Here is a 25,242-nt window from a genome sequence, read left to right as displayed (position 1 = left end):
AATTTGATCATAGCAAGGGTTTTGCGGGAAGACATGTACAAATAGTTTACATGATTATGGAAAAATAATTTTGAATCTTAAATAACACCAAGATCCTTAATTGTTGAACATTTCGTGATTACAGAGTTTTCTAAAATATAATCAAAATTAAGTGGTTGATATTTCCTTGTAAAGGATATAACAAATGTTTTGTGTTTATTAAGTGTAACCAGATTAAATTTATACCAATTGTTTACTTGGGAAATGTCATTTTGTAATAAAATACAGTCATTCTGTGTTATTATATTCCTAAATATTTTTAGATCATCGGCAAAAAGAACTCCTGTAGAATGGTTGAGAATTTGAGGCAGGTCGTTTATATATAAATTAAAAAGAAGAGGCGATAATGTGCCTCCTTGAGGGACACCAGAAGAGATACTAAACAGGGAAGAATTGTAGTTATTAATTGTAACATAAAAACTTCTATTAGTTAAGTAATTAGAAAACCAGTTTGTAAAATTTTGAGTTAAACCAAAGTTAAATAATTTTTTAAGAAGTATAGAATGGTTCACAGTGTCAAAGGCCTTGGCTAAATCAAAGTAACAGGCATCCACTTGCCCTCTGTTGGTAACCTCTCTGTGTATAGGATTTAAAAAAGTAAGCAAGTTAGTGGTGGTCGATAAACCTTTCCTAAAACCATGCTGACTGCTCGATAAACTGTTCTTAAGCTGGAAATTTAAAAATCTAAAAATTATTTTTTCAAATATTTTAGAAAAACCATTGAGTAGAGAAATAGGCCTATAATTGTTAACATTCTGTTTAGAGCCTTTTTTGTGGATAGGTATCACCTTAGCAGTTTTCCATTTCTCCGGGAAAACAGAGGATTGTAAACTAAAATAAAAAAAAATATGCAGCAAAAGAGGGACTAATAATTCAGAGCAGCCTTTTATAATGAAATTAGGTATGCCATCAGGACCCGTAGATTTGGATGATTTCAACGATTTTATGCCCCATAATACTAAACATTCTGAGATTGTGGGCACAGGAATAGATACTAAATGTATATTGTTTGTCACAGGTTGTTGGATACATGTAGAAGGTTCGTAGACACTGGAAAAATATTTAGCGTATCCATTGGCTAGTTCAGCGGGATCATTCGTTATAGTTCCATTAATTTTTAGAGAATGCTGTTCATAAAAGCCATCTTTCATTAGTTTGACATATCGCCAAAATTTTTTAGGGTTAGTTTTAATATAATTATTGGTATTTCGAGTCCATTGAATTTTGTCTCTTTTTATTAAATATTTTACTAATTTACGATAATAAGAGAAAAGTGAATAGTAATAAGTGTTGTTGTTTCTTTTATAAAGCTTATAGAAATGCTTCTTTGACTTTAATGCTTGAATTAACTCACTGGTAAACCAAATTGGAAATTTAGATAATTTTTTGTTTGTCATTGGAATAAAGATATTCATATTTTCAACTACGCAATTGGTTAGTTGGTCAACAAGTTCATTTACATCCATAGAATTATAAAAATCTGACCAGTCATGATTTTTGATGGAATTGAAAAGACCGAGAAAATCACCTTTTTTATAGTTTCTAAACGTTGATTTAATGTTAGAATGGTTTTTGAAGGACTCAATCTTGATGTTGATGTTTAATGCAGGATGATAAATATCTTCTTTGATAAGAACATCATAAGCCTTTGTCACTGAACACAGCTGTAGATTGGTTAAACACAAGTCTAAAAGATTTATATGAGTTTGAATATTGTTGCACTGTTTTAGAATATGTACAGATATAAAGTTAAGTAAATGGCGCATCTTAGTGTTGATGTTCATAGTCGCCTGATGGAAAGGGTTAAGATTAAGATTATTCCAATCTATACCCGGTACATTGAAATCACCAAGTATCAAAATGTCATCGTGAAATGAGGAGAGTTTATCTTCTAAAAATTTAAAATATATGCGGACAAACTCTGCCGTTAAATCTGGAGTTAAATAGATATTTCCAATAATTAAAGATTTGCTAGAAGATGATTTTATTTTAAACCAAACTGCTTCAACACCAGGAAAGTCAAAAACAACGTACAGTTGAACAGAAATAAATTTTGACTTCTTAACAGCAGATAAAACACCACCGCCTCTTGATTTATTGGTTTGTTCAGCATTTCTGTAATTTCTGAAGACATGGTATTGGTCTGTGAAATAGTGTGATGTAATGCTATTTGCATTAAGCCAAGTCTCAGTTAGGCAAATAATATCGAAATGTGAGCTAACAATATTATCATAGAACTCAACAGACTTAGTCCTTAATCCTCTGACATTCTGACAGTAGATATTGTATTGCAGTTTGCACTAACGATGGTTCATGAATCTATGTTATGGTTCGGTTAGGTTAGGTCATTATGTGAAATATTTGTTGTAACCTCTGTCAGATGCGGTAATTGTATCATGCTTCTCTCTTTCGGTATAAATTTTGACCAGTGTATTAATTGCTCTTGATATCGCTCTTGCATAGTTGAGATCATATGTGTGAATCTAGCGAATTATGGTATTGCCTGAATTGTTCAGTATTTTGCATCTGCATGATTTTAAAGGTTAGTCATTGCTATTGCTACTGTAATCACGAGTCTTATTTAGTGCTGTTAAGCTTTGTTTGATAATGATATGCAGGAAACGTTATTGTATTGCATGAATTGTTCAGTATATTGCATCTGCATGATATCAAGATGTGTCATTGCTATTGGTACTGTACTCATTCGTTATTTTTACTGTCATTTTCATAGTTTCATGTTACTTGTTTTGAACGAATAAATTTGTTGAACGAACTTGTGTAAATCCTTTGGAACGTATTATTTTGGTAAGAGTTCACATGTCCTTCATTAGGCACCTTGCTTATTTAATGTTCTATTGCTGTTTTATTTAAATTAATTGATAAACACTTGTACTATTCCCCGAGGTTGGTACATCAGGATCAAGAAAAGAGATTCCCTTGGTGAGTTTGTACTTGAGTGGTGAACGCTCTATGAATTTGTTGCAAAGTTTTACCAATATTGTGCAACAGTCTTTTCTAAAACCTAAAACATCACAAAGTTTCAAATCTTTTGTAAGACGCAGAGCATCTTTAGTAGCAAAGCCAAGTTTTATATCTTTGATGTTTAGCAAGTTTTCTTTCTGGGAAAGATCAACAGAACATAAATTCTGAATAGAATCAACTATTTCAGGCTTTACAAACCTTTCCATGACACTTTAAAATGTTTGTAAGAGATTCAAACAGGAAGGGAGCATTAGACTGAAATTCACTCAGAAAACCTTCAAGATCACTAGCAATAGATAAAAAGAATGCTAGCTTTGCTCTTAACAGAACATCCTGCACTTAACTGGCTACAGTTTTGAAACTGTTACAGTTTGGGACCTTCTTGTCTCGCTTCACACCTTCTACATATGCAATTATGTGGGGTAGTATTTCTATGGTTTGTTGAGCTACATGTTGATTCTCCAACCATCTTACTTCACAAAATTTGAGCGGAAATTTCTTGGAACGAGAATAATGTGTGAAATCTGGTCTGTGTGCAGGAACATTGTGAAACAGGTTATAGGCTGCTCTTAAGAAATTTATGTCCCATTGAACTGCTTTCATTCCAGTCTTGAATGCACCATGAAGAACATGGAGGCCACATGAACCTATGTTCAGCAATGAGGAGGTCTAGATTTGCAGTAGCATTTGTGAAAGCGTTCAATAAATCTGCTGCGCTAACATGACCCAGAAATTCCGATTTAAGGTAACGAGTCAAAATATTGTTCAGCGACTCGTCAAATCCTAACACTAAATAGTCGCACTTCCCGCACATCATAAAAAGCTTATGTTCAAAATACTTTGCGATCCCATGTACTATGGTGTAACCCAGTTTTGTTCTGCCTAATGTAATTTTCTGTGCAATGTTAGAATCTGGAAACATTACTTTAAATAGTGAGGCACACTCTGCACTTCCACGGACAGATAAATGTTTAGTTACCGTATTAAGACACCATATTATTTCTGCTTTTGATACATTTTCACCAACAACGAAACTGTTAATCGAGCCAGGTGAACTGGAATTTGCGACACAACTGGCTGACAATGGTAACGTGGCAATTGTACATTCAGGCAGGTTGCTTCCACTACATGACGCTTCAACATTAGGTTTTGATGCTGCAGAAGTCGACGCACATGTCACAAAGTTTTTAATATTACATGATGTAGATTTTGAATCCTGTGCATTTTTATGAGATTTGGCTACCATATGAGATTTTAAAGCGGATCTACCCATGCTTGTTATAGAAAAAATTTTATTGCAGAGCTGACATTTTGCCACTGAACTATCATACTCTACTTTCCTCAGCCATGGCGAAAACAATGGGTCATGCAACCATGATATTTGGAATGAAGTTGCCCGAGCCACAGACATTGTAGAAATACTTGAAAACCAAGCAAAAAATTTAAAAATTGCCTGTTGCGTCCGTTTGCCTTCCATTCGTCCATCAGCCGCCGAGCGATTTAGAATAAACCGTTCGTCATATTTTTTTCCCTTATACATGCTGTCAAATGTTGAGAAAACTTAATTTTTTTTAGATAATTTACCTTAAATAATTAGATAAGTTTAACAATAATGTAAACTAAACACATATAACTAATTCAACTCAATATTTTTCACTCCGATATTTATTTCAAAGTTGTCAGTTATCATTTATAAGTAATAACACTTCTGTGAATAGGACAAATTTTATTTAAAAACATAACCTTTAAAAACTGTTTAAACATAACATAACATAACATAATTTATAAAGTAATCTAAAACATTTAACAAACTTTAAAAACGTCTACTATAATAAAACCTGACACACAATATTCTTTTAGACATTTGGAGGTTATAATTTCATTCGTTAGTCCGTCAAAAGTATGAAGTTACCAAGCTTTTGACGACCGACAAAATTTTTCGGGCCATCTTATTGGCTGCAGGTCACATGATTGACGGACGTATGACTGACGGATAGAGGCGACGGGCTATTGTAATTTCAGCTTAACATGGACCGACTGTTATGATCAATTGGAAAGGCAATTAATTTATGTCGGAACATATTTAAACTGCCTAAAAATATTTTTAAGGGCTTCAATTTTCTATGCAAAACACCGCACAAATAACATAGTGTAATTGATATATTTACCAACACCGGGCTTGTGGCACAATCCAAATCACAAACAGCAGCGTGAGCGCGGAGACAATTTTTTTACCAAAGCTATCAGCAAATGAAATGCCATGCATATCACATAACCAAATCGAAACACTTTAACGTAAATTCTTTTCGTCCCCGATTTCAACCGCAACGTAATAATTTTTACAGAAAAAAGGTTAGCATAATATACTGCGTACGCGTAGACTTTATTTCAGTCGACCAAATACGCCATTTTTTAACGGTGACGACTCTGCAATGGTAATGGTCCATATGTATATATCGATCTTTATACTTCGATAGTAGTTTGTGTTGTCTTTAGAATGGTTTTAAATAAACGGTCAATCTAAATCAGTAAATTCAAGGACAAGTATTAAAATTCAAGCACTTTTCCCGCAGTTTTAAGGAAATATCAAACTCAAGGACAATTCCCGCTTTTCAAGAATTCAAGGACAAGTGGCCACCATGAGCAACCTAGCAGCTGCTGTGACAGTTCAAAGGACAAAAGAAAGTGCGAAAACATGCACCTCCATTATATGTTTCTGTATATGTGCAGATATACAGCATCCCATAGGTGTACTCGACACTGCTGAGGCTAGGTCTTATGCTCACATACACATTGGCCGGATAGAACGAAAAAACATCTTATTGCAGGTTGGATGACAATTGAAGGCATGAACCATTGCGAACATTTACATGTACAAGAACCCTGCAGGTTTAAACAAGTTTATTATCACTCAGAGAATCATTTTTGCATCAGCTGTGAGTTGCACCAGGCACATATCCATTCGCGTTCCATCTTGCCACAAACCTGATGTTTCTCATCATGTATTGCACTAAGCTGTGCAGGGAAGGACAGCCATAGTTCGTTCTGCAGGTCTACAATTTCTGTTGCTTGGTTGCAAAACCTGCTCAGCCATTTCTTCTGCTGGGGTCCGGCAACATAAATGATACCAGAAATTTTTCTTTTGTCTCACTCCCGGCCATGGTATATTTGCGTAGCCATTCATTGGACCATCTAGTTTATCATCCCGTAGCTTCCAAGGATACAGAAGTGGAAGGTGTGGGTTTAAGTCATATCATTGTCTTCAGAGGTGTCAGCAATCTCATTGAGCACAAATACATTTTGTCTCTGGAAACCTTGCAGATTACAGTACATGTTGACGGTAGCAATGTTCAATCATAACAAAATTAAACTCACAAATTTATCAGTATTTATGACAGAATTTTAACAAGCTTATCTCGACAATGGTACGATGCATGTCGATCGTGAAGAATCAGACAGAAGACATTAGTGATTGGTAGAATATTTCCACTTGTCAATATGTCAATATCTCAATCCTTTAGTTGATGATGTTTGAATTTATTTGATCATCCAGTTTGGAAAAGTCAAACACCATTAATGGAGACTTATTCTTAAAACCTATGGGATTCAGTATCAGCAACTGTCCGTGACCGCTTGCTAAATCTTGGCATACATTTCATATGCGAGAAGAAATTTTCAATTTTCAATGTCCATGTTTCTGTCCCAGTACGAGTAACTTTCGCTGTTTAAAAATATTTTTACATTACATGGAACATGGAGCAGCTCACGCCTGCATTGAGCTTCCAGCCTGAAGCCGGACTATGATGTATTTTGGTTTTTCCATAGCAAAGCTGGATTTTACTATCCAGTTGACAGGTTGGCTTTGAGGCAAACCAGGATACAGTTCCAGGATTCAGGATCGGATTGTACGTCAATGTTCTTGCCATTTTGTACATTATTCAGCATCTTGATATGTTTGACTATGCTCACTTGAACGTAAGGCAGCATTCACTTGATAGACTGTAGTGTTAGCAAGACATCCTGTGGAATATCTACAGCAGCAACTATGTGTTAATTTGCATGTCAGCCATAAGAAGCATGAGCTCTTGTTTCAAATTAATGACTATGTGCTTGTGGTCTTATGCAAAACCAAGAAGCATGGACACAGGAACACAAAACTTTGAACTTTCCTTCGGCATAAACAGGTAACTTGTATTCATCCACAAAGGCCAAGCCGGCCATCTTTGCAGCAGACAGCTCATTCGTCATGAGGGAAAGGTAATTTTCATTGCGGTATGCCCCATCTTTCATCTGGTCTACCTCTACACCATGGTCTTAGAAGGGGAGGTCTGGGCAGTTGCCTATCTGTTAATGCTTTCTTTTTGACCCCCTTAGTGACTGCATTAGTTCATTGAATCTCCGTCAAGCGCCACCTATGCATCAGTCCGGACTTAACATTATGGAGATATGAAGAAGTCATAATTATTATAAATTATTTGTTATTAAAATGAGATTTATAGATGTTGACTCTTCGTATGCTATTTTACTATACAGTAAAAGGATTGTTTTTTTACAGTTATAAAGACATGTTCTGTTAATTATGAATACATTTTCGGTAAAGAAATATGCTGACTTGTTGGTTATGATAATTCTTACAATGTGTTTTTGCATTCTTTAAAATGAGTTTATAACATCATTCATTAACAAAATGCCTAACCGGTGTGTTGCGCCCGGTTGTAAAGTAAACTATGATAGAAAAATGCAGTATGTTTGCTGCACCAAAGGAAGAGGAACGTAGACTTTTGTGGCAGAAGGCAATTCCGAGAAAGGACTTCGTTTTAAAACCGTAGCAAAAAGATCAATCGTGCAAAATAATTGCTCAGGTAAATGAGTCCAGATGATGTCCACTACTTTATAGCAAATAAGCTAGGTAGGCCCATTATATGATAACATTTAACTTCCAATAAAGGCCAATTAATGCAATTAATTATTGTAAATTAGGCCTAAGTGATTTATTGAATTGTACATAAGCCTACAGTATTGTTCATAAATGTACATGCAAGGTTTTCGGGTAAAAAAAAAAAAAAACATGGTAAGTTCCCTGAATGTTGCAACGACAGGCAATGTTCTCCCCCAAGGCATTCCAGTACATTTCATGTACTTGTGCTGTAATGATGTTTCACAGTGCCCTTTTAGGAAATTTTCTAGGATAGGGACTCATTAAAAAATTTAAAAAAAAATAAAAATTGAGTATAGTTTAAAACTTTTAAATTGTTTTGGTATTTGTTTAAAGTCACGTAGATACTCTTGAGACAAACATAACAATAATGTATTATTGAAATTTGAATTAAGTTCATTTTATAGTATTCACCTCCCTTAGAACAAGCCTTTAAAATGATGTTTAGGAACTCAAAAAAATTATTTTAATCACCTTTCCTCATTAGGTTAGTTGATCATGCTTCCTGCTTGCTGGTTTTGGTTTTTTTTAGGATTTTTTTTACAGTTAAATTGGCATAAAACAACCAGATATGAAGGGTATTAAACAGGGGGGTCGGGGTCATTGCTAATGTTGGTAAAAAAAGTTCTGGTTTCAAATGGATGTGTAGTAGCTTCGAATGTGACTATTTTAAATTTGTATTCTTATGATTTAAAAAAAAACTCCATTGTAGACAATTACCATTGTGATTTTGTCTCCAATTTTTTGAATTTGAACCATTTGACATATGGGACCTTTGAACTTTGCTAATTTTGTACCCCTGTGATAATATCAAATGCAAATTCACTTACTTAAGTTAAACATTTTATTCCTGATTGTAACTGAAAAGGCCTATACATATCTTTATTATAGAGCACATTTATTTTAGTGATATATGCTTTACAAGTTTTGTGCTTTCTAGCTGATTTCTAATTGTTAGTACATGTACTGTATAATGAAAACTTGTTTAGTTGATATAAGCCCTAACAGAAGATGCTCATGTAATATTTAGATTTTCAGGGAATTTATACATGTCCCAAACTAAAAGATGGTGCTGTCCCTCAACTGTTTCCAGGCTGCCCAGCTTACTTAAGTGTGAGAAAGTCAGTGAAGAGGAAACTACCCAACAGATCAGTCCAAACCCAAGATGTCAAAAAAATTAAATTAGCCCAAGTCCTAGAACACACAACTCAAACTGTAACTTCTGTTGGTCATACAAACCCAGTTGATAGTGTTTCGACTTGTGGTGAAATGGAAACTCAGAGAGAGAGTTGGACAGAGTTATCTTTCACCCAGTTGTTGGATGATGTGTAGAGCCGCCTGTTTGTGGTGAAAATGAATGCCAGATTTCTTCAATTTTTTTGTTGAATTCGGTGTATTTTTCGTCATTTTTAAAACTGATTTTGGTGTATTTTTCTTCATTTTTAAAACTAATTTCGGTAAAATTTTCATTGCTTTTATAAATGATTTATTTTTAAAAACTCAGGTAATTTGTGATCTTTAAAGGGCATTTCCTACATTTGGATAGAATTTCAGGAAATTAAAACCAGAAATGTTAAAAATATTATGAGAATTTAGGTTTTATTCAGTTTTATTTAGGTACAGAAAGCACTACAGTTCTTGTGTATTGAAATGTTATGCTCATTGACTGGAAATTAATTTTTTTTACAAATTTCAGTGTTGTTTTAAGTTTCTGTGAAAACAATAATAAAAAAATCATAAAGGTTGTAAATCAAAGGATGTTTTTAAAAGTAGGCCTACCTTCAATGTACTTGTTCATCCAATTGAAATGTTATGCTCATTGACTGGAATTTAATTTTTGTTTACAAATTTCAATGTAGTTTCAAGTTTCTGTGAAAATAATAATAAAAAAATCATAAAAGTTTGTAAATCAAAGGACGTTTTTAAAAGTAGGCCTAACTTCAATGTACTTGTTCATCCAATCCCTTAATTTCTAAGTTTCTCTAAAGGAATATTGGCCTCCATGAAAGCACGAACTGTTGACATAACAAATTCTTGTTTGTCTTCTTTAGCCTTTTTCGTGCGGTAAAATACGTCGGTGAGTGAAATCTGACGTTTGACACCTGACGTATTAGCTGCTTCAGATTTTTTTGCAGCTTGTGCGAACGCTTTATTCTTTTTGTGGGAAGCGCTGCCATTAATGTGTTTCAAACACGTATCTTTCCTGGCCCACTTGATGCGCACGTTACAATACTTGCACATCAAAATCTTGTTAGTTTTGTCAAAGATATAAAATCCTTCGTGCGAGAATTCTTTCTCGCGGTTGTAAATTGTAACCACCATTCTAAATGTTTTATTTGTAACGTTTATAACGTTTCGTTATATACAAAAAATAAAAAGATGTTCAACGCCGATTGTAATTTTTTTTGTTTTATTTTTCAAATAGAATATTGCACAGACAAATCCAAACACTTTCAATAATTTGCTCACTCATTCCAGATGTACATCTGCCTGTCGAAAAATGCTCGCAGCTTGCGCGATGTGAATTAACAAAAAATAACGTCCTTCAATAATATTTTACTGTAAGTACACGAAAATAGTGCGACCTCGAAACGGGCCGCACCCAGCGAAACCGAATTTCGCCTCGAACCCAACGCTGACGAAGGTGGTCACAATTTCTAATTTGTTGCTGTCCGAATGAAAATAAAAAAAAATTAGGTTAACTTAATACTCGGCCTGGCTCTGACCACCAACGTTAAATTATCTCTTCACAAATTCTACATAATTTGGCGAGAAGCCACCGAACGCGACCTACTGGTGCGGCGATCGACGGACGACTGACCAAGTCTTGCCATCCGTCTCCTCCACGCAGGGAGGAGAAGTCACATGACCTCACCGACCAATCACACGCACGCTTCATTCACTCTACAAATCACAAGCCAATCATAGAACAAATTACAATACATGAAAAAACCCTGTACACACATAATCGGGGTTTCCCTTGATCTGTCTCTTTTCAATTTCACATCAAAATCGGGGACTCCCATTCTCGTTCTCTCTCCCACACCGTGAGACAGCAGTTATCACACATTTCCCACGACCAGTGGGGAATCCCAGCTTTTATCTCTGTTGGCGGGGAAGCACTGTTTCTTTCTCACTCACACTTACAGGCCTCTTATGCCTCTCTCTTTCTACACATCACCCCAGCCCAGACACAGTCCCGTGATCTATAATTATATCGCAACACGTTAATTAAAATTAAGAACAGCAATCATAATACAAATTACTTGACAAAATTCAACTTATTGAGAAAAACCTGAAAAAGTAGGCCTAAACAGGCAAAATTCTAGTACAGCGACTTATTTGTGAATAATTACATAAAAAAAAAGTACTGATTGAAAACGTCTCTTAAAATACAAGGTACATTCTTAAAACACACAGCAAGTGAAAATAACATATATTAGTATCCATAATGTCTGATTATACTGTTTCATAATACATACACCACTCAAAAAACATTGACTTATTACTGCTTACATATACAAAAAAGAAGTTTAAAAGAAATATATTTAGGTAGAAGGGCAGGGTCTTGCAACGTTACACATTCCATTAAACCTTCGTAGACTGCACACAGTCGACAAAGCAAACAGTAAACAAGCATATCTACGACGAGACTAAATAATCACAGAATAAAAACACCGCAAGACTTCCGACATTCGACTAAATACTACTAACCGAATAAATATATTAAATCGACGAATCGTTCTCGCACGTCCAGTAGGTAACTGTTGGAGTTGGAGAACGTGTTTCAACTTCACATTGCTCGCATTTAAGTTCTCAAAACTTTGAACTTTCTCTTTGCACCTTACCTAACCTAACAACATGAACCTGAACCTAACCCGGTCAGACAGACATCTCGTATTGTCACGTAAACAAAAACCCGTTGATTCTTTAGCGCGAACATGACATCGGAATTTATCGAGCGTAAGCAGTTTTAGTTATTCTGTTGTTTGGAAATGGGTAGTTTTTTGTGGACAGCAAAGAGCTAGTCGACGAAATATCGATATAATCGATATATCACACGTTAACGCAGTCTGATCGACTTATAGCGCTCAATCGAATAAAAGTAAACACAACAGCGAGAGGAATACTTTCATTTCGTGATTTTTTCGCGTTTTATCGCCGTCGCTGTAAATTTCGCGCAAATTCCTAGATTATGGCAAAGATTTCACGATTTCGCACGCCGCAAAAAACAGGTGGCTCTAATGATGTGGCTTCTATTGCGTTGCCAGATTCTTGGTATCGTGTTGTCCCTGTATGTAATGACAGCACCAAGAAATGTGTCGTATATACAAATGCAGTGGGCAGGCAAGTTGGTGACACAGTCAAAACCGTGTATCGCAAAGAAGTTTGCGTTACTGATGACTGTAAAGTCTTGATCACTGTTGTTGGTAAATTAGTTAATTTGTCTGGCTTCAGCGATGTGTTGAATTCACCTAGAAATAGGTAAATAGGGTTATTGCGGGTTGCGTGCTGCCCCTGAGATATTTAATTGGAATATTCAAAATAATTTTGTCAGAATCTGAAAGAAGGAACTGTTACTTGGCACCATTATTTAAGGCTCGACTTCACTTTCTGTAAGATTTATTTAATTTTTAGTTGTTTTAAAATTCAGAGAAGAAAACTCTGAACTTTCTATTGTAGCATGAATTATGTTTATCATGTGTAGTATATTCTATGTAATCGAAATTTCAACTTGTATTTATGTTGCAATCTAACAATTTTCTTAATATTCACAACTTCCTGTACTGATGGTGGCCTAATTCTAAGTTCATACTTAAAATTTAATACATGTACTGTAGTGCAAGGCAAAGGCAAATAACGCTATCATAGTACATTATAATTTTCCTTATCTGAATTTAAAAAAAAAAAATCAAATAATACTAATAGAGAATAATGCAGAACCTTAAAATGGTATGTAGTTGTCGCTGTATGTTTGTTAGTCATGTATTTTTTAGAATTTGTTCTGCAGTGCATATGTTATTGAAATGTGTGTGTGATTGAAGAGATTCTTTGGGACCATCAGACAAGCAGGAGGGCAGAATGATCATCCTGCCACACCTACATTCCTGCAATTGTATAAACTGTTGTCTGTTTACAGCATTTTGAAACCACCAAAATATGGAAATTGTACTATAATTGATGATCGACCAGTAGCGCCTCTGATTTCTGTGTCTCGCTTGAAAGAGATTTATCTTGATAACCTCAAGAAGGAATTAGATTCGCTCATTGAGCACGAAGAGTGGGAGTTCGATGATGTAATTTAACATGACTATTTATATGCTCCTGTTATTGACTGTGTGATCTATTATCTAACAGGGTATTTATGCAAACAAATTTTGAAACACACTAAATGTGAAAAGTGTAGAGAATCCATTTCAACACCAACTGTTTTCTCTCAGCTACCAGCAGCTGAGTTGGTAAATTTGAAGACCAAAGGATGTCTCATTCATACCAATTATTTTTTCTTTTGCATTATTCGGGAAATTGAAAATAGTTTTGAAATGTTTTCCAGTTCTCCTAATGTGTTTGAGTTAACAATATCTCACATAGCAAAAAACAAACATCTTTCATTTCCTTGCAAGACCCATAAGGATAAATATTCATGTTTTCCGTTAGATATTATGTTACAATGAGAATGAGACAGTTTTCTCAGAAAAAGACTGCTGAAATTAATAAAATCAACCAGCAGAAAAAAAAATTGCAAAATTTACAACAACTTAACAAAGTTTCCGTGCTTTTTAGGGTACTTCCCTATGTAAAGGTACACTGAAGCTATTATCGTCATGTCTGTCTGTCTGTATGTACGTCCCACCCCCTCAACTTTTAATTTAGAAGAGACAGTACAATAATCAGAGGGATTGTATGACTTCCTAATATACTTGCGACAAGTTAAAATTCTCGAAACGAGTTCAACATTTTCTGTGAGAAATAACTTATAGGCCCTAGTAAAATATTGTTTTATTTTATGATTGGCTTGTGCTGATTTTTATGTTGAATATTTTTATTTATTTTTGACCCCCAATGACTAACATGTACCCCCACATTTGAGTCTATTTGATGTAATTTTGAGTATTTTTGCCAGTTACTATGCATATTCCAATTTACGACTAGGATTATTCATTTGAATACAGTGTTATTGCTTAAATGTTTTTGTGTGTAAAACATTACATAATAATTTTGTGTAACATCATTGTAAATACTGTACTCTTGAATGAGAAAAAAATTGTTACAAATGCTACTGAATTGTGTAGTGGTGGTTTTGTAGGGCCTATTGCAGTTTTTTCACAAGGAACACAGTAAATAAATTCTTTAAATCATTTTCTTTTTTTCATTATGCAAAGGATTTCTCCATATATTACCTCAATAGTTGCTTAAATTGTAGTTTTATGCGTGTGTTAAATGTGGCGTACATTGCTATTGACCAATTTTGTGCTGTAGTTTGTAAAAAACCATCCCTTCAATGGAAGCAACAATTTACCAATGATATATACACATATATACTTTTTACTGTAAAATATATAAATGAAGGTGTATTTTTGGCTGGAACAATACAGTTAAATACTACGTATTGTAATTTTACGTATAATAGATACAAATATTTATCTGATGGCCTTAATAGAAAAGAAACTTGCAGCACAAATTTTACATTTTTTATCTTCACACTAAACTCAATGTGTTCATACAACAGAATAGCCAATCATATTGCTTGTTCCATGCAATTTACGTGGTCTTGCAACAAAATATAGAACACGTTATGTTCTCTGAAATTGTGTTGTCACTTGCCTTTATTGTGAAATTATTCCATTGCAATGGAAGATGGAAGGATTGTATGGAAATTGCTTGTACATTGCATAGTGTAAAATCAGCTTTAGTAAATAGGCAATTATTAAATTTTAATGACAAGCCCCTTATTTAACAGTTTGTATTGTCACTGCTGCTACAAAGACAATCTAGAATTTCTTGTGCAAGTTAATTATTTAAGGAGCATGACCTGTAAATCAATTAACTTTCAGGGATTCCACATTTCAGTTTGATAAATCAAATAAGATACAGTGCATAATTATTACGGACTTTTGCAGACGGCAGTTGCCACCAGAGGCAAATAATTTTTAATGGAAAAGGAGGGGGAGGATATTTGATGCGAGAACTTTTACTTTTACGTACCCTTTGCCATTTCCGGTAATTGGCACTCATTGATGGATGTTAAAGTCCTTAGCATGCTTACTCAGATGCAGCCAACTTTAATTTCTCGATCACATGAACAGCAATGGTGAATTTATTTGTTACAGATACTCGGGCCCACCTTAAATAGCCAAAGTAATTTAATTTTGCAAGTAAACTTGTTTGCAGGGGAGAACGGGAAAGTGCAGGAAAACTTAAGGGCTCCGGAAAGATGGACAGTAAGTAATGGGTTGAGAATAAATGTGGAAAAGGAGAAAATTGTTAGATTCACCAAGCGGGAAAGAGTGAGTAAGATGGAATACCAATGGGGAGAAGTGGTGATAGGGGAAGCCACTAGCTACAAATACCTAGGAGTTTTTGCAGAGACTTTGGTTGGAAGGAGCAGGTGGACAGAATGGTAAGGAAGAGCAGGTAGGCTCTAGGGCTGTGCTGGGGAGGGCACTCGGAGGGGGTTGTGAGATGCTAAAGGAGAGGGAACGGGTTGGTAGACTTGAAGGAATGGAGGTGGATAGAGAGGCTGATGAGATTGTACCAGGTGATACATGGTCGGGGAAGTTGGGGAAAAACTGAAAAGAGGGTACTACAGGGGACGAAGGGACAACTGTTGGAAAGTTGATAGGGAAAAAAGGAGAACGGATAGAGGGAAGCACTCAATGCTGATCAGGACCGTGAGCGAGTTGAATGAGTTGAGAGAGGCATGTGTAGCTGCTGTGTGTGTTGAGGTGTTCAGGAAAAGGGTGAAGAGGGAGGAACGATGATTGAAGCAAATCCTGCCATAGGGCGGTAGCCCATCTGTAGTATTCATCTTTGTTATTATTAAAATTATATTGTGTGGCTTCCTCTATCTCTTGCCCATCCTATCTTTAAATTACATCAGGGGCCTTTCTTAAGAATTCTACGTAAGGGCTTAGGCCTAGTAAAAATAAGCCGACTCACACTAAAACTAAAGGCCCCATAAAATGCTTAAAAGTAACATAACATAATGCAACGTTTATACACTTAGGAAATATTGTCATTATTAATGATTGGTTCACATTTGATCCGAAATGAACATACTTCGAATAAAAAAAACATTGATGTCCAAATATTCGCTTCCCTAACCTAACAAGTCTAATGTTTATATGTCATACAAACATAAGTAGACTGATAGCGAAATTGATTTTACGATATTACGGTTAGTACGTATTTTTTCCCCTTTGCGTAAGGTTTCTAGCATTCTACACTTCTCGTTATTAATTTATAAAATAAAAACTGCAAATCAGTCCTATATCAAAAACAGTAAAACCGGACTGATGTATAAGTAGCGCTCGACGGCGATTCGGTGAACTAAAACGGTCACGAAAGGGGTCAGTTTTCCACACCACTGTCCAGACCTCCCCTTCAAAGACCATGCTCTAGACCATAGATTATATATTTAATATGCTCGATTAGGTGAAGAATACCATTGCAGGATATTGTCGTTGCAAAGGCAAACTACAAATATCTTGGTGCTGTACATCGATGAGTAACGTAAATACTCGTTTATCTGGCCCTCACTGATTCCGATCTCCAGATACTCCGGATCAGATTTGTAGACATTTTATTTAATGATCATATAAAATTTTTTAACCACTTTAGCAAGATTGTTAACTATAGATACAATAAATATTCACTTATTAGTTTAATTCCATGTACAGTTCCTGCCTAAATGATAGAATAATGGTAACAAAATTCTTTTTGTTGCGTTTAAGAGTGCACCAGCTGACAAATATCATGACATACTAGTAATGTTACCCCGACACCACTCAAGCTGAACTACCGTATTGGCCCGAATATAAGGCGACCCCGAATATAAGGCGACCTGCAGTTTCAGGAGGCCAAACAAATGTAAAAGTAATTTTTGGTAGAAATTAATGTGAAAATTCATTAGACATACATTTTGTGTTGATAAATCGTTTTTGAATTTATGTATAACAATTAATTTATATTTATCACATTACTTATTTAAAATAAGTTTGAATGGCCTACCCTAAAAGTCAAAAGAAAACAATTAGAAAATATTTACATTTTTAAGTATTACACTATAAATTTTTTCGTATGTTTACTCTAATGAAGCTGCATAATTGTCATCTTCAGAGCTGTTTATTTGTCTAGACCTCGTTCCCCGCCATTCCACTGATGTGTGATTGTTCATTTTTCACAGTTTACTGTATCTACGAATTTAAAATTTTTACAATGGCTATTAATCACTCTTAAAATACAGCAATTAACTTTCCGTTTGACTTAAGCTACGTATTACCACAGAACAAGGCGTATTACTATTTTGTAGTGTGTTAAACGTAAAAAAAGCAAACAAAGAATGCATCTTGCCGGAACAAAACAAGTGGCTAGCTGACATGATGAAGCATACGGCCAAGAATAACTTCGGTTACGTGACCGCGTATATTTGTCCATATTACTCTCTGACAGAGAGAGTCTGTTCTATGAATTTGAAAGAATAATCTATTATAATTATGAAAGGTTTTTACATAAATAAGGAGTGGATTATTAAAATAGCTTTTGAAGCAACGTACCAAATTCCTGTTAATATGGCGTCTTCGTGCGTGTTCGGCAATGTTCGTTTTACAACAAAGAAATATTGTGGAAAGACAGTTGGCAGCCGTGAATTTCCAAACATTACATCCGAAATGTTTGTAAACGTAAGCAATCGTTCTGAAAATAACTGTGATATTTTAGTACAAATATTTCCGTTAAAAATCTGAAGATAAATTACCGTAAATATTAACACGCGGTTGTACACAAAGTACAAATATGAATTGTGAAATAAAAGGTTGCCATTTTGAGATGCTTCAACATTCACGTTTTTACTCAATAACAAATATTTTAATTTTCAACTTCAAACAATTGTGAATTACTGCAATATTAGGTGGATTTATCGTTTTTCTCCGTGTGAGGTAACAAAGTTTTAGTTAATATAAAAAATCGTGAACGTTTTGTTAAACAATGTTTCTACTGTAGCTTTCAGCTTGGAACTAATGTTTGCGGTTCTGGCGTCTTGGGTGCGAAAATAAGGCGACTTCCAATTTTTGCATCTCTCGTTTATGTAAAAATGGTCGCCTTATATTCGGACCAATACGGTATTAATGATAAAGTGTTTGCATCACTGTGCTTCGTTCAAACACCATGTCTTGTAAACAATATACAGCATGAATAAAAGGAATTTTTGTTACAAAATTTAATTTTTTTATTGTAATAAACTGTGAGTCTGCTTATTTAAGAAATTTTCTTCGTTTATTACCCATTTTAATAAGATTATTCTGATTTTTGATTGTCAGGATTGTCTTTAGTTCCAGTTACCGAATAGAAGCAGTTTAACTAAACTTACATCTTACATTGAGGGACCATCTTACACTGAGGGAGTCATCTTATATTGAGAGGGTCATCTTATATTGAGAGGGTCATCTTACATTGAATGGTCATCTTATATTGAGAGGGTCATCTTACATTGAATGGTCATCTTACATTGAATGGTCATCTTACATTGGTGGTCATCTTACATTGAGGCTGGTCTGGTATTGGGGGTAATTTGACATTTGATGTTGTCTGACATTCAAGGTCGTCAAACATTTGCATTCATTTTACATTTGAGTCGGTCATACATTCAGGGTCGTTATGCATTCGAGGTCCGTTTACTTCCAAGGTAGTCTTACATTTGTTATGGTCTTACTTAAGAGAAAATCTTACACTGGAGAATGCCTTACATTGGAGGATGTCTTAACATCTGAAGTGGTCTTACATTCAAGATGATCTCACCTTACAGGCGGTCTTACATTCGATGTGGGATTACATTAAAGGTGATCTTACATTCAAAGATGTTTAAAATTTGAGATGATCTAAAAATTGTTATTGGTTTACATTAGTCGTATAATATTAGAAGTAATTTTACAATTAATTTTTCTAGCATTAAAGGTTTTCTTATACTGGTGGAGGTCATATATTAGAGGATGTCTTACATTTGAGGTGGTTTTAAATGCAAGGTGGACTAACATTCAAAGTAGATATATGTTAAAGGGCATCATACATTCAATATCATTGTTTATTAGGGTTATATTGTATTCAATGACACATTTTTAGGTTGTCTAACATTCGCGATTGTATAAAGTAGTAGTCACATTATGTCCATTGTCTTTTATGTCCAAAGTATTTTGTATTGTATTGGAGATGCTTTACATATTAGATCACACTTTGTTCCATGAAATTAAATGCAGGAATTAAATTATATATTAGAGCACATCTAATATTCGAGACTGTTCTGTCAACTGAATAAATATTATGTGTAAAATTAAATAATTTAAATTGGTATTTTAAATAAAATACCTCTTTTTATGAATGAAGAACAATTTTTTTTTTCAACCTGTACACTAGCACAGAAAATTCATATTAATCAAATGTACTTTCCTCTGGTACTCAAATACACATTTATTGTAAATTTTATTAAATTTAGTTTCTTTTAGAGAATATTTGGAAATCGAACATGAATGTTTAGAATATTTGCACAACATTACTGAAAAGCTAAGATCTTAAATGCCCGAAAATTCAGTAGTTCAAACACAATTATATATACTAGGGATGGGGCGACCGAATCCAATATCCGCCGAATCCGCCGAATCTTAGGGATTCGAAGATTCGGCGGGTCTGATATAGGATTCGTCAAAGGATTCGGTTTTTTACTATTTACGGAAAAAAAATACAGTAAAACTCGCTTACGAGGTCCCGCATGGTAGGTTTTTCCGTATAAAGCGTTTAAATTGCCCGAGGTCTCATCATTTACGCCATTAAATGTGTGGTATAAAGTTCGTTAAAAAATTTTCTGAAACTTCCTGTCTCAAATAATGGCGCACGTAAATTAGTGGTGGGTCGAAAAGTATCAACCTAATACTTTGTTACTGATACGCGCCTGTATCAGGAATGGCAAACGAGTACACTTGAAAAGTATCAAGTACTTTAGTATCAGTTCAGAATTCGCCTGGAACAACACCACGGCCAATGTGCGCAGAACCCGATCGCAGATGACGGTCACTTGGGCGGAGCTTATTGTGAAAGGGGAGGGAGCAGGAACGACGAATAAGGGATAAAGAAGGGAAATAATGTAGGGGAGGAAGCGCAGGGGAAGGCGTTGAAGGAGAGGCGCAAAGCGAAATTGTTACGAGTCGTTTGGTTATTGTCCCACATCAAAGTACGCTCAGTGCGCAGTGCGTGCACAGTCTCGTTCAATAATAAAACTAATGACATTTTCATATTAAGAAGTACATTAATACAAGTTATAATATTTATATTTGTGCACCTAACAGCTATGAAAATGCAAATAAATTCTCAGTTGACACTAATAACAGAATAGATGTAATCAACATATGGACTTTTTTTTTCCGAAAACAATTAGTAACTAGTGTTTTCATACATTAAAAGATTACGATTTTATCAAAAATTAAAAATAAAAAAAAAACAGATACGTACATTAGTGAGCATACTATATCAATGTTTACGTTTCAAATGTTTCTTCAGATTAGTCGATGATGATTTATAACTCAGTTTTTGTTTACACAAATTACAATCAGCAAACTCATTATTTTCCGTAAAAAAAATTCCACACAAATGAAGTCTTTTTCTTGCACTTATCCATTCCTTATTTCACTATAAAGATAATAACTACAAAGCATGACAGCCCGCAACAATGTACATGGTGGTAATTAATACACGGCCAGGACGAACTGCAGTGAATGTTGAACTGTTTGATACTGGCTGTATCAGGCGGGCATGAGAGTAACAGAGGTAGAGAATTACCAGGCGTGATAAATAATGTATCAGAGACACCGATACCTTTTTACGCTGGTGATGATGGCACGGAGGATGTGTACCCTGTAACGAGATTGCTGATACCTTGTCGCTTCCTGGGACCGCTACTGCTCTGATACAGAAGTATCATATACTTGTAACTAGGTACATTACTGTATCAGTATCAGGTTGGAACAGATACCGAAAATTGCTGTAACAACCCACCTCTAACGTAAATATGAAGAAAAGACAAATGAACAACAACATACGAAGAAATATGGATGATGTACCATAACTACAGTACAAACCCATTATATTTTACGATAATTACCATAATAAGAACAATATTCTTTGTAGAATACCATAATTACTACAGAAGCATGATAGCTACCAAAGAGATAGCTACCATATTTGCACTATAGTTACCGTAACAACCGAGATGTATATTTACCATGATAGTAATGTATTATTTATTTATGACATATTAAATTAAAGAACATTGTTGAAAAAAAAAAAAGGATGTTAAACTTTGATATGTACGGTTGGCACATTTTGCTAAGAAATAATGTGATGTGAAAGAATGCAGTATTACTACGAAAAGTAAAAATGGTACTCGTGGATTTTTAGGTTATGGCAGTCTCTTTAGTTTTTCAGTAATATCGGCCGAAAATTAACAAGCGTACTGTATCGGAAGTCAGCAGAAATGCTGATTCAACTAAATATTGGCAAAATCGGCTTCTTCAATACAGCTCTACATTTAATGACATGAGTAAACATATTTCAGACTTCAGGATATTGAAAAAGACTTTAATTTCCATGTAGGTTTATGTGTGTGTGTTTTTTTTTGCAAGTGTAAATTGAATGAAGTAAAATGCTTTTATTTTTATTACTTTCAATTGATTAAACTTTAATGACCAGTTACAGATATTTATGACACTAATTTTGAGGTTAAGCAATTTTACTAAAGCATTCCAGCCAAGCAGGTTGCCAGCGAGAGAAGCTTCTCTTCTGCTGGAAACACTATCTCCAATCGTAGAGCTAATTTAACTCTTGAACGTGCAGAACAAATTATTGTTCTGCATGATAGATTAAAGAACAGAATTTAATACTCTGTGACAATCTCTTAGAATTATTGTGCTGAAAAGTGGAAATGTTGAAACAATGTGAATGTACTTTTCAATCAACATGATTTTTGGTGCTAAGTTTGTTGAAGCTCAGTAAGGACTCCAGAAAAATTGACAAGGATGAAATTATTCCAAAGATGTGTTACATTTACACAAACATATACTTGGTTATGTTAGTTGGATGATATCAGTTACTAATGAACCAATGGAAACAGGTAAGATTCAATGGAAAAAGATATTTTTTTCTAGCAGTGCAAAATGTAAACACACATTGTAAATAGTTACCCAAAATTAATAAGCCCACTTCATTTTAATACTTTATTCAAACATTATACTAAGTTTAAGATAAAAATAATTTCCCAAAAGTGTAAATGTACCACAAATGCTCGAGCTCGGCTCGAAGTAAAATTCTTAGGCTCGCAGACCTCTAGCTTATTTATAGAAAAAATCCTAACCGCTAATCTGTACTAAAACTGAGATTTCTCAAGAAAAAATGTTTGTCTTTATATACACTTAGGCTATACCAGAAATGTGCCAAACTACATGTGATAAAGTCAAGGGACTTTTAGTGCAAGCAGAATACATCTCACTTACATTAGATATGTGGACATCATCTGTTAAAAGATTCAGGTTTGGGTTCGAGATTCGGCAATTCCAGTTGAGGATTTGAGTTAGGATTCGGATTCGAGGAAATCAGGATTCGCCCCATCCCTAATATATACTCTGAAGAATTATAAGCCACATCTGATCGCTGGAAACATAGTGAGAAAAACAAGAAAGTGCACTGATATATGCAAAGCCAAACGGGGATACAGACCGTGCAGGTCAAACAGGGAGCTGGGGTCAGTGGTGCCGATGGTGGGGGCCTTCGTGATGGGCTGCAGGAATGCCTTGTAGCCCTTCAAGATGGTCGCCATGAAGCGCAGGAAAGCCTCCTGGATCTCCAGCTCCAGAGCTTGCTGCACACACACACACACACTGCCATGTTCTGTACTCGTGGCAAAAATATTGTTTTCATATTCAATTTTTAATTAAATAACATAAAATTTTCAATTACTGTTTCAGAAAACTGAAAGTTGTATTTTCATAGATGCAGGTAAATGGAAGTGATCACCATCATCATGCATAACAATGTATTTTATAACATGTTATTTTAAATTATGAAAACAAATTTAGTAGACATTCTTACCACATAGTGAAACATAAAATTGTTTTCACTTAGCTTCAATTACATTAAACAAGTTTACCACTCATTGTGCAGCTCACTCAGTGTAATTGCACTGACAAACGGCTTGCTTTGGTTCCACAAGTTACGTTTAAAACGAGTCTATTTTTCTCACTGCTTGCTTGCCATTCCTGTGTTTTCATTTGTTATTTAAAGCAGTTTAAATATTAAATTGTAAAATATTAAAAATAAAAATTTCTTTTATCTCGGTTGTTACAATGCCAATCCTTCTAAACGTTTGGAAATACCACCTTTGCTGTTTTCTATACATCAAGTAAGATTAGAGCATCTGATAGTATTCCATTTGATGGCTTCCACCATCTGCTGAAATACAGTCTGAAGAAAAGATGTGCTGGTTAACATTGCATAAAAAAAACCATATGCAGTGCGTATCCAGTGCAGTAAATGCGACACTTGTGCTTACACTGCTTTCCATCTTATCACACAACACCACAATAAATTAATCTATAAAAGCATTAATAAGAAAATATTTTTATTGCACAAGTAGTTTTAAGATAGGTAAATTCATAAGGGAAAAATGTTACCAACAAGTCACAGTTGATAAGAAACTACATCATTTTGTAACTAAGGTTGATTCAGTGAATAAGCAAATGCTTATGATAACAGTACCATTAATTGACATTATTTTTATTTTGCAAAAAATATACAGTTTGTACTGCAGTTTACAAAATTATGTATTTAATGGCATAATATATTGTCTTCAATAAGAAGAATATATTAACAAATCTTATGAAGAATGTTAATAGGCTAGAGTTTTCCTGTGCCACAGTAACACCATTGAGTATAAATATACTTACAGAAGTTGCCAAGCCATTATAAAATTCCATTGCACTTTTGAACACTAGTAAGGCTGCCCAAAATGAGATAGCATTGTAATAGCCTAATCAAGCTGATGGCGCTGTTGTGCAGTCAGCTGAGAAATTACTTTTAACTATCAATCTTTCTCTGTCTATACATTATTGTAATTGCTATTTTCAGCGAATTTCCATTGTGTTTTGCTGAAACTTAGTATGAAGAATACATGGTGATGTTTAACATCAGCACTAGAGAATGTTTTGAAACTGTAAACATTGAATGAGCCTATTAAAGCTGCTCGACAGAAGGGCATGGTAAAGTGGAAGTTGTCGATGCAGATGCCATACGCAGAGGTGTGTGTACAACCTCCTGCACTTGTGTTGCTGCACGTGCATTAGACTAAGTTCTGCATGGCCGTGCAAGCCCAAAAAAACCTGTAATGTTGGTTGGCGGTGAAGGCATGAGCAGTTTCAGATGGGAGGCCTGAGGCCCAAGATGAAGGCTGGGTTCCATTTATGAAATGAATAAATTATGATTTATATTTGTAATGTCTCAATGACATGAAGTCTTTAGAGACGGTTGAAGAGTACCACAGTGAGTTTAAATGGCAATGGCATGCAATAATTGGGTAAACAGGAATACCAAATATACCAAGAAAACCCACCGGCCGATAGACGACAATTGCCAATAAAAAGGATTTAATTGGGGCAGACCCTTCTCAGGAGCCCGCTCGTGGAACTCCACTCAGAATGCCTAAGCATCATAAGTGATTATCCCATTTATCGCGAACTCCAGCAGTCCACGCCAACAAGATGAGCTGGATAGCAATGCGGAGTATCACAATTTGTCAATCATTAACCAAAAATAAACTTGAAATGAAAGGCCAGCCACACAGTCATAAAAAGATAGGTCACACCAAACTGTTAAAATAGTATCACTGTTTCTCTAATGAAGCCACTGGAATAACCAACTTTCTTAAATAATGTTAAATTTTAATTCTCTGGAATACAAATTACATATCTTATAGAAAATTTTACATAAAACTAAATGCAGAGGTGTGATTTAGTTGTTCCTAATTGTTTTAT

The 25,242-nt window shown here is 34.8% G+C and overlaps 1 protein-coding gene across 5 annotated transcripts in view; it reads right to left on the bottom strand.

The window, feature by feature from the left end:
- Positions 1-25,242, bottom strand: part of LOC134527290 (DENN domain-containing protein Crag) — a 771,918-nt gene that overhangs the window by 428,623 nt on the left and 318,053 nt on the right. For all 5 annotated transcript variants that reach the window (XM_063359835.1, XM_063359836.1, XM_063359843.1 and 2 more), the window contains one exon: positions 22,934-23,075. In XM_063359835.1, coding sequence (XP_063215905.1) covers positions 22,934-23,075 — 142 coding nt within the window. The remainder of the gene's footprint in view (positions 1-22,933; positions 23,076-25,242) is intronic.

Source organism: Bacillus rossius, chromosome 1 (assembly GCF_032445375.1).
Source record: "Bacillus rossius redtenbacheri isolate Brsri chromosome 1, Brsri_v3, whole genome shotgun sequence".
Classification (NCBI taxonomy): domain Eukaryota; kingdom Metazoa; phylum Arthropoda; class Insecta; order Phasmatodea; family Bacillidae; genus Bacillus; species Bacillus rossius.
The sequence above is the reverse complement of the archived record's forward strand: the minus strand, read 5'-3'. Positions and strand labels throughout refer to the sequence as shown.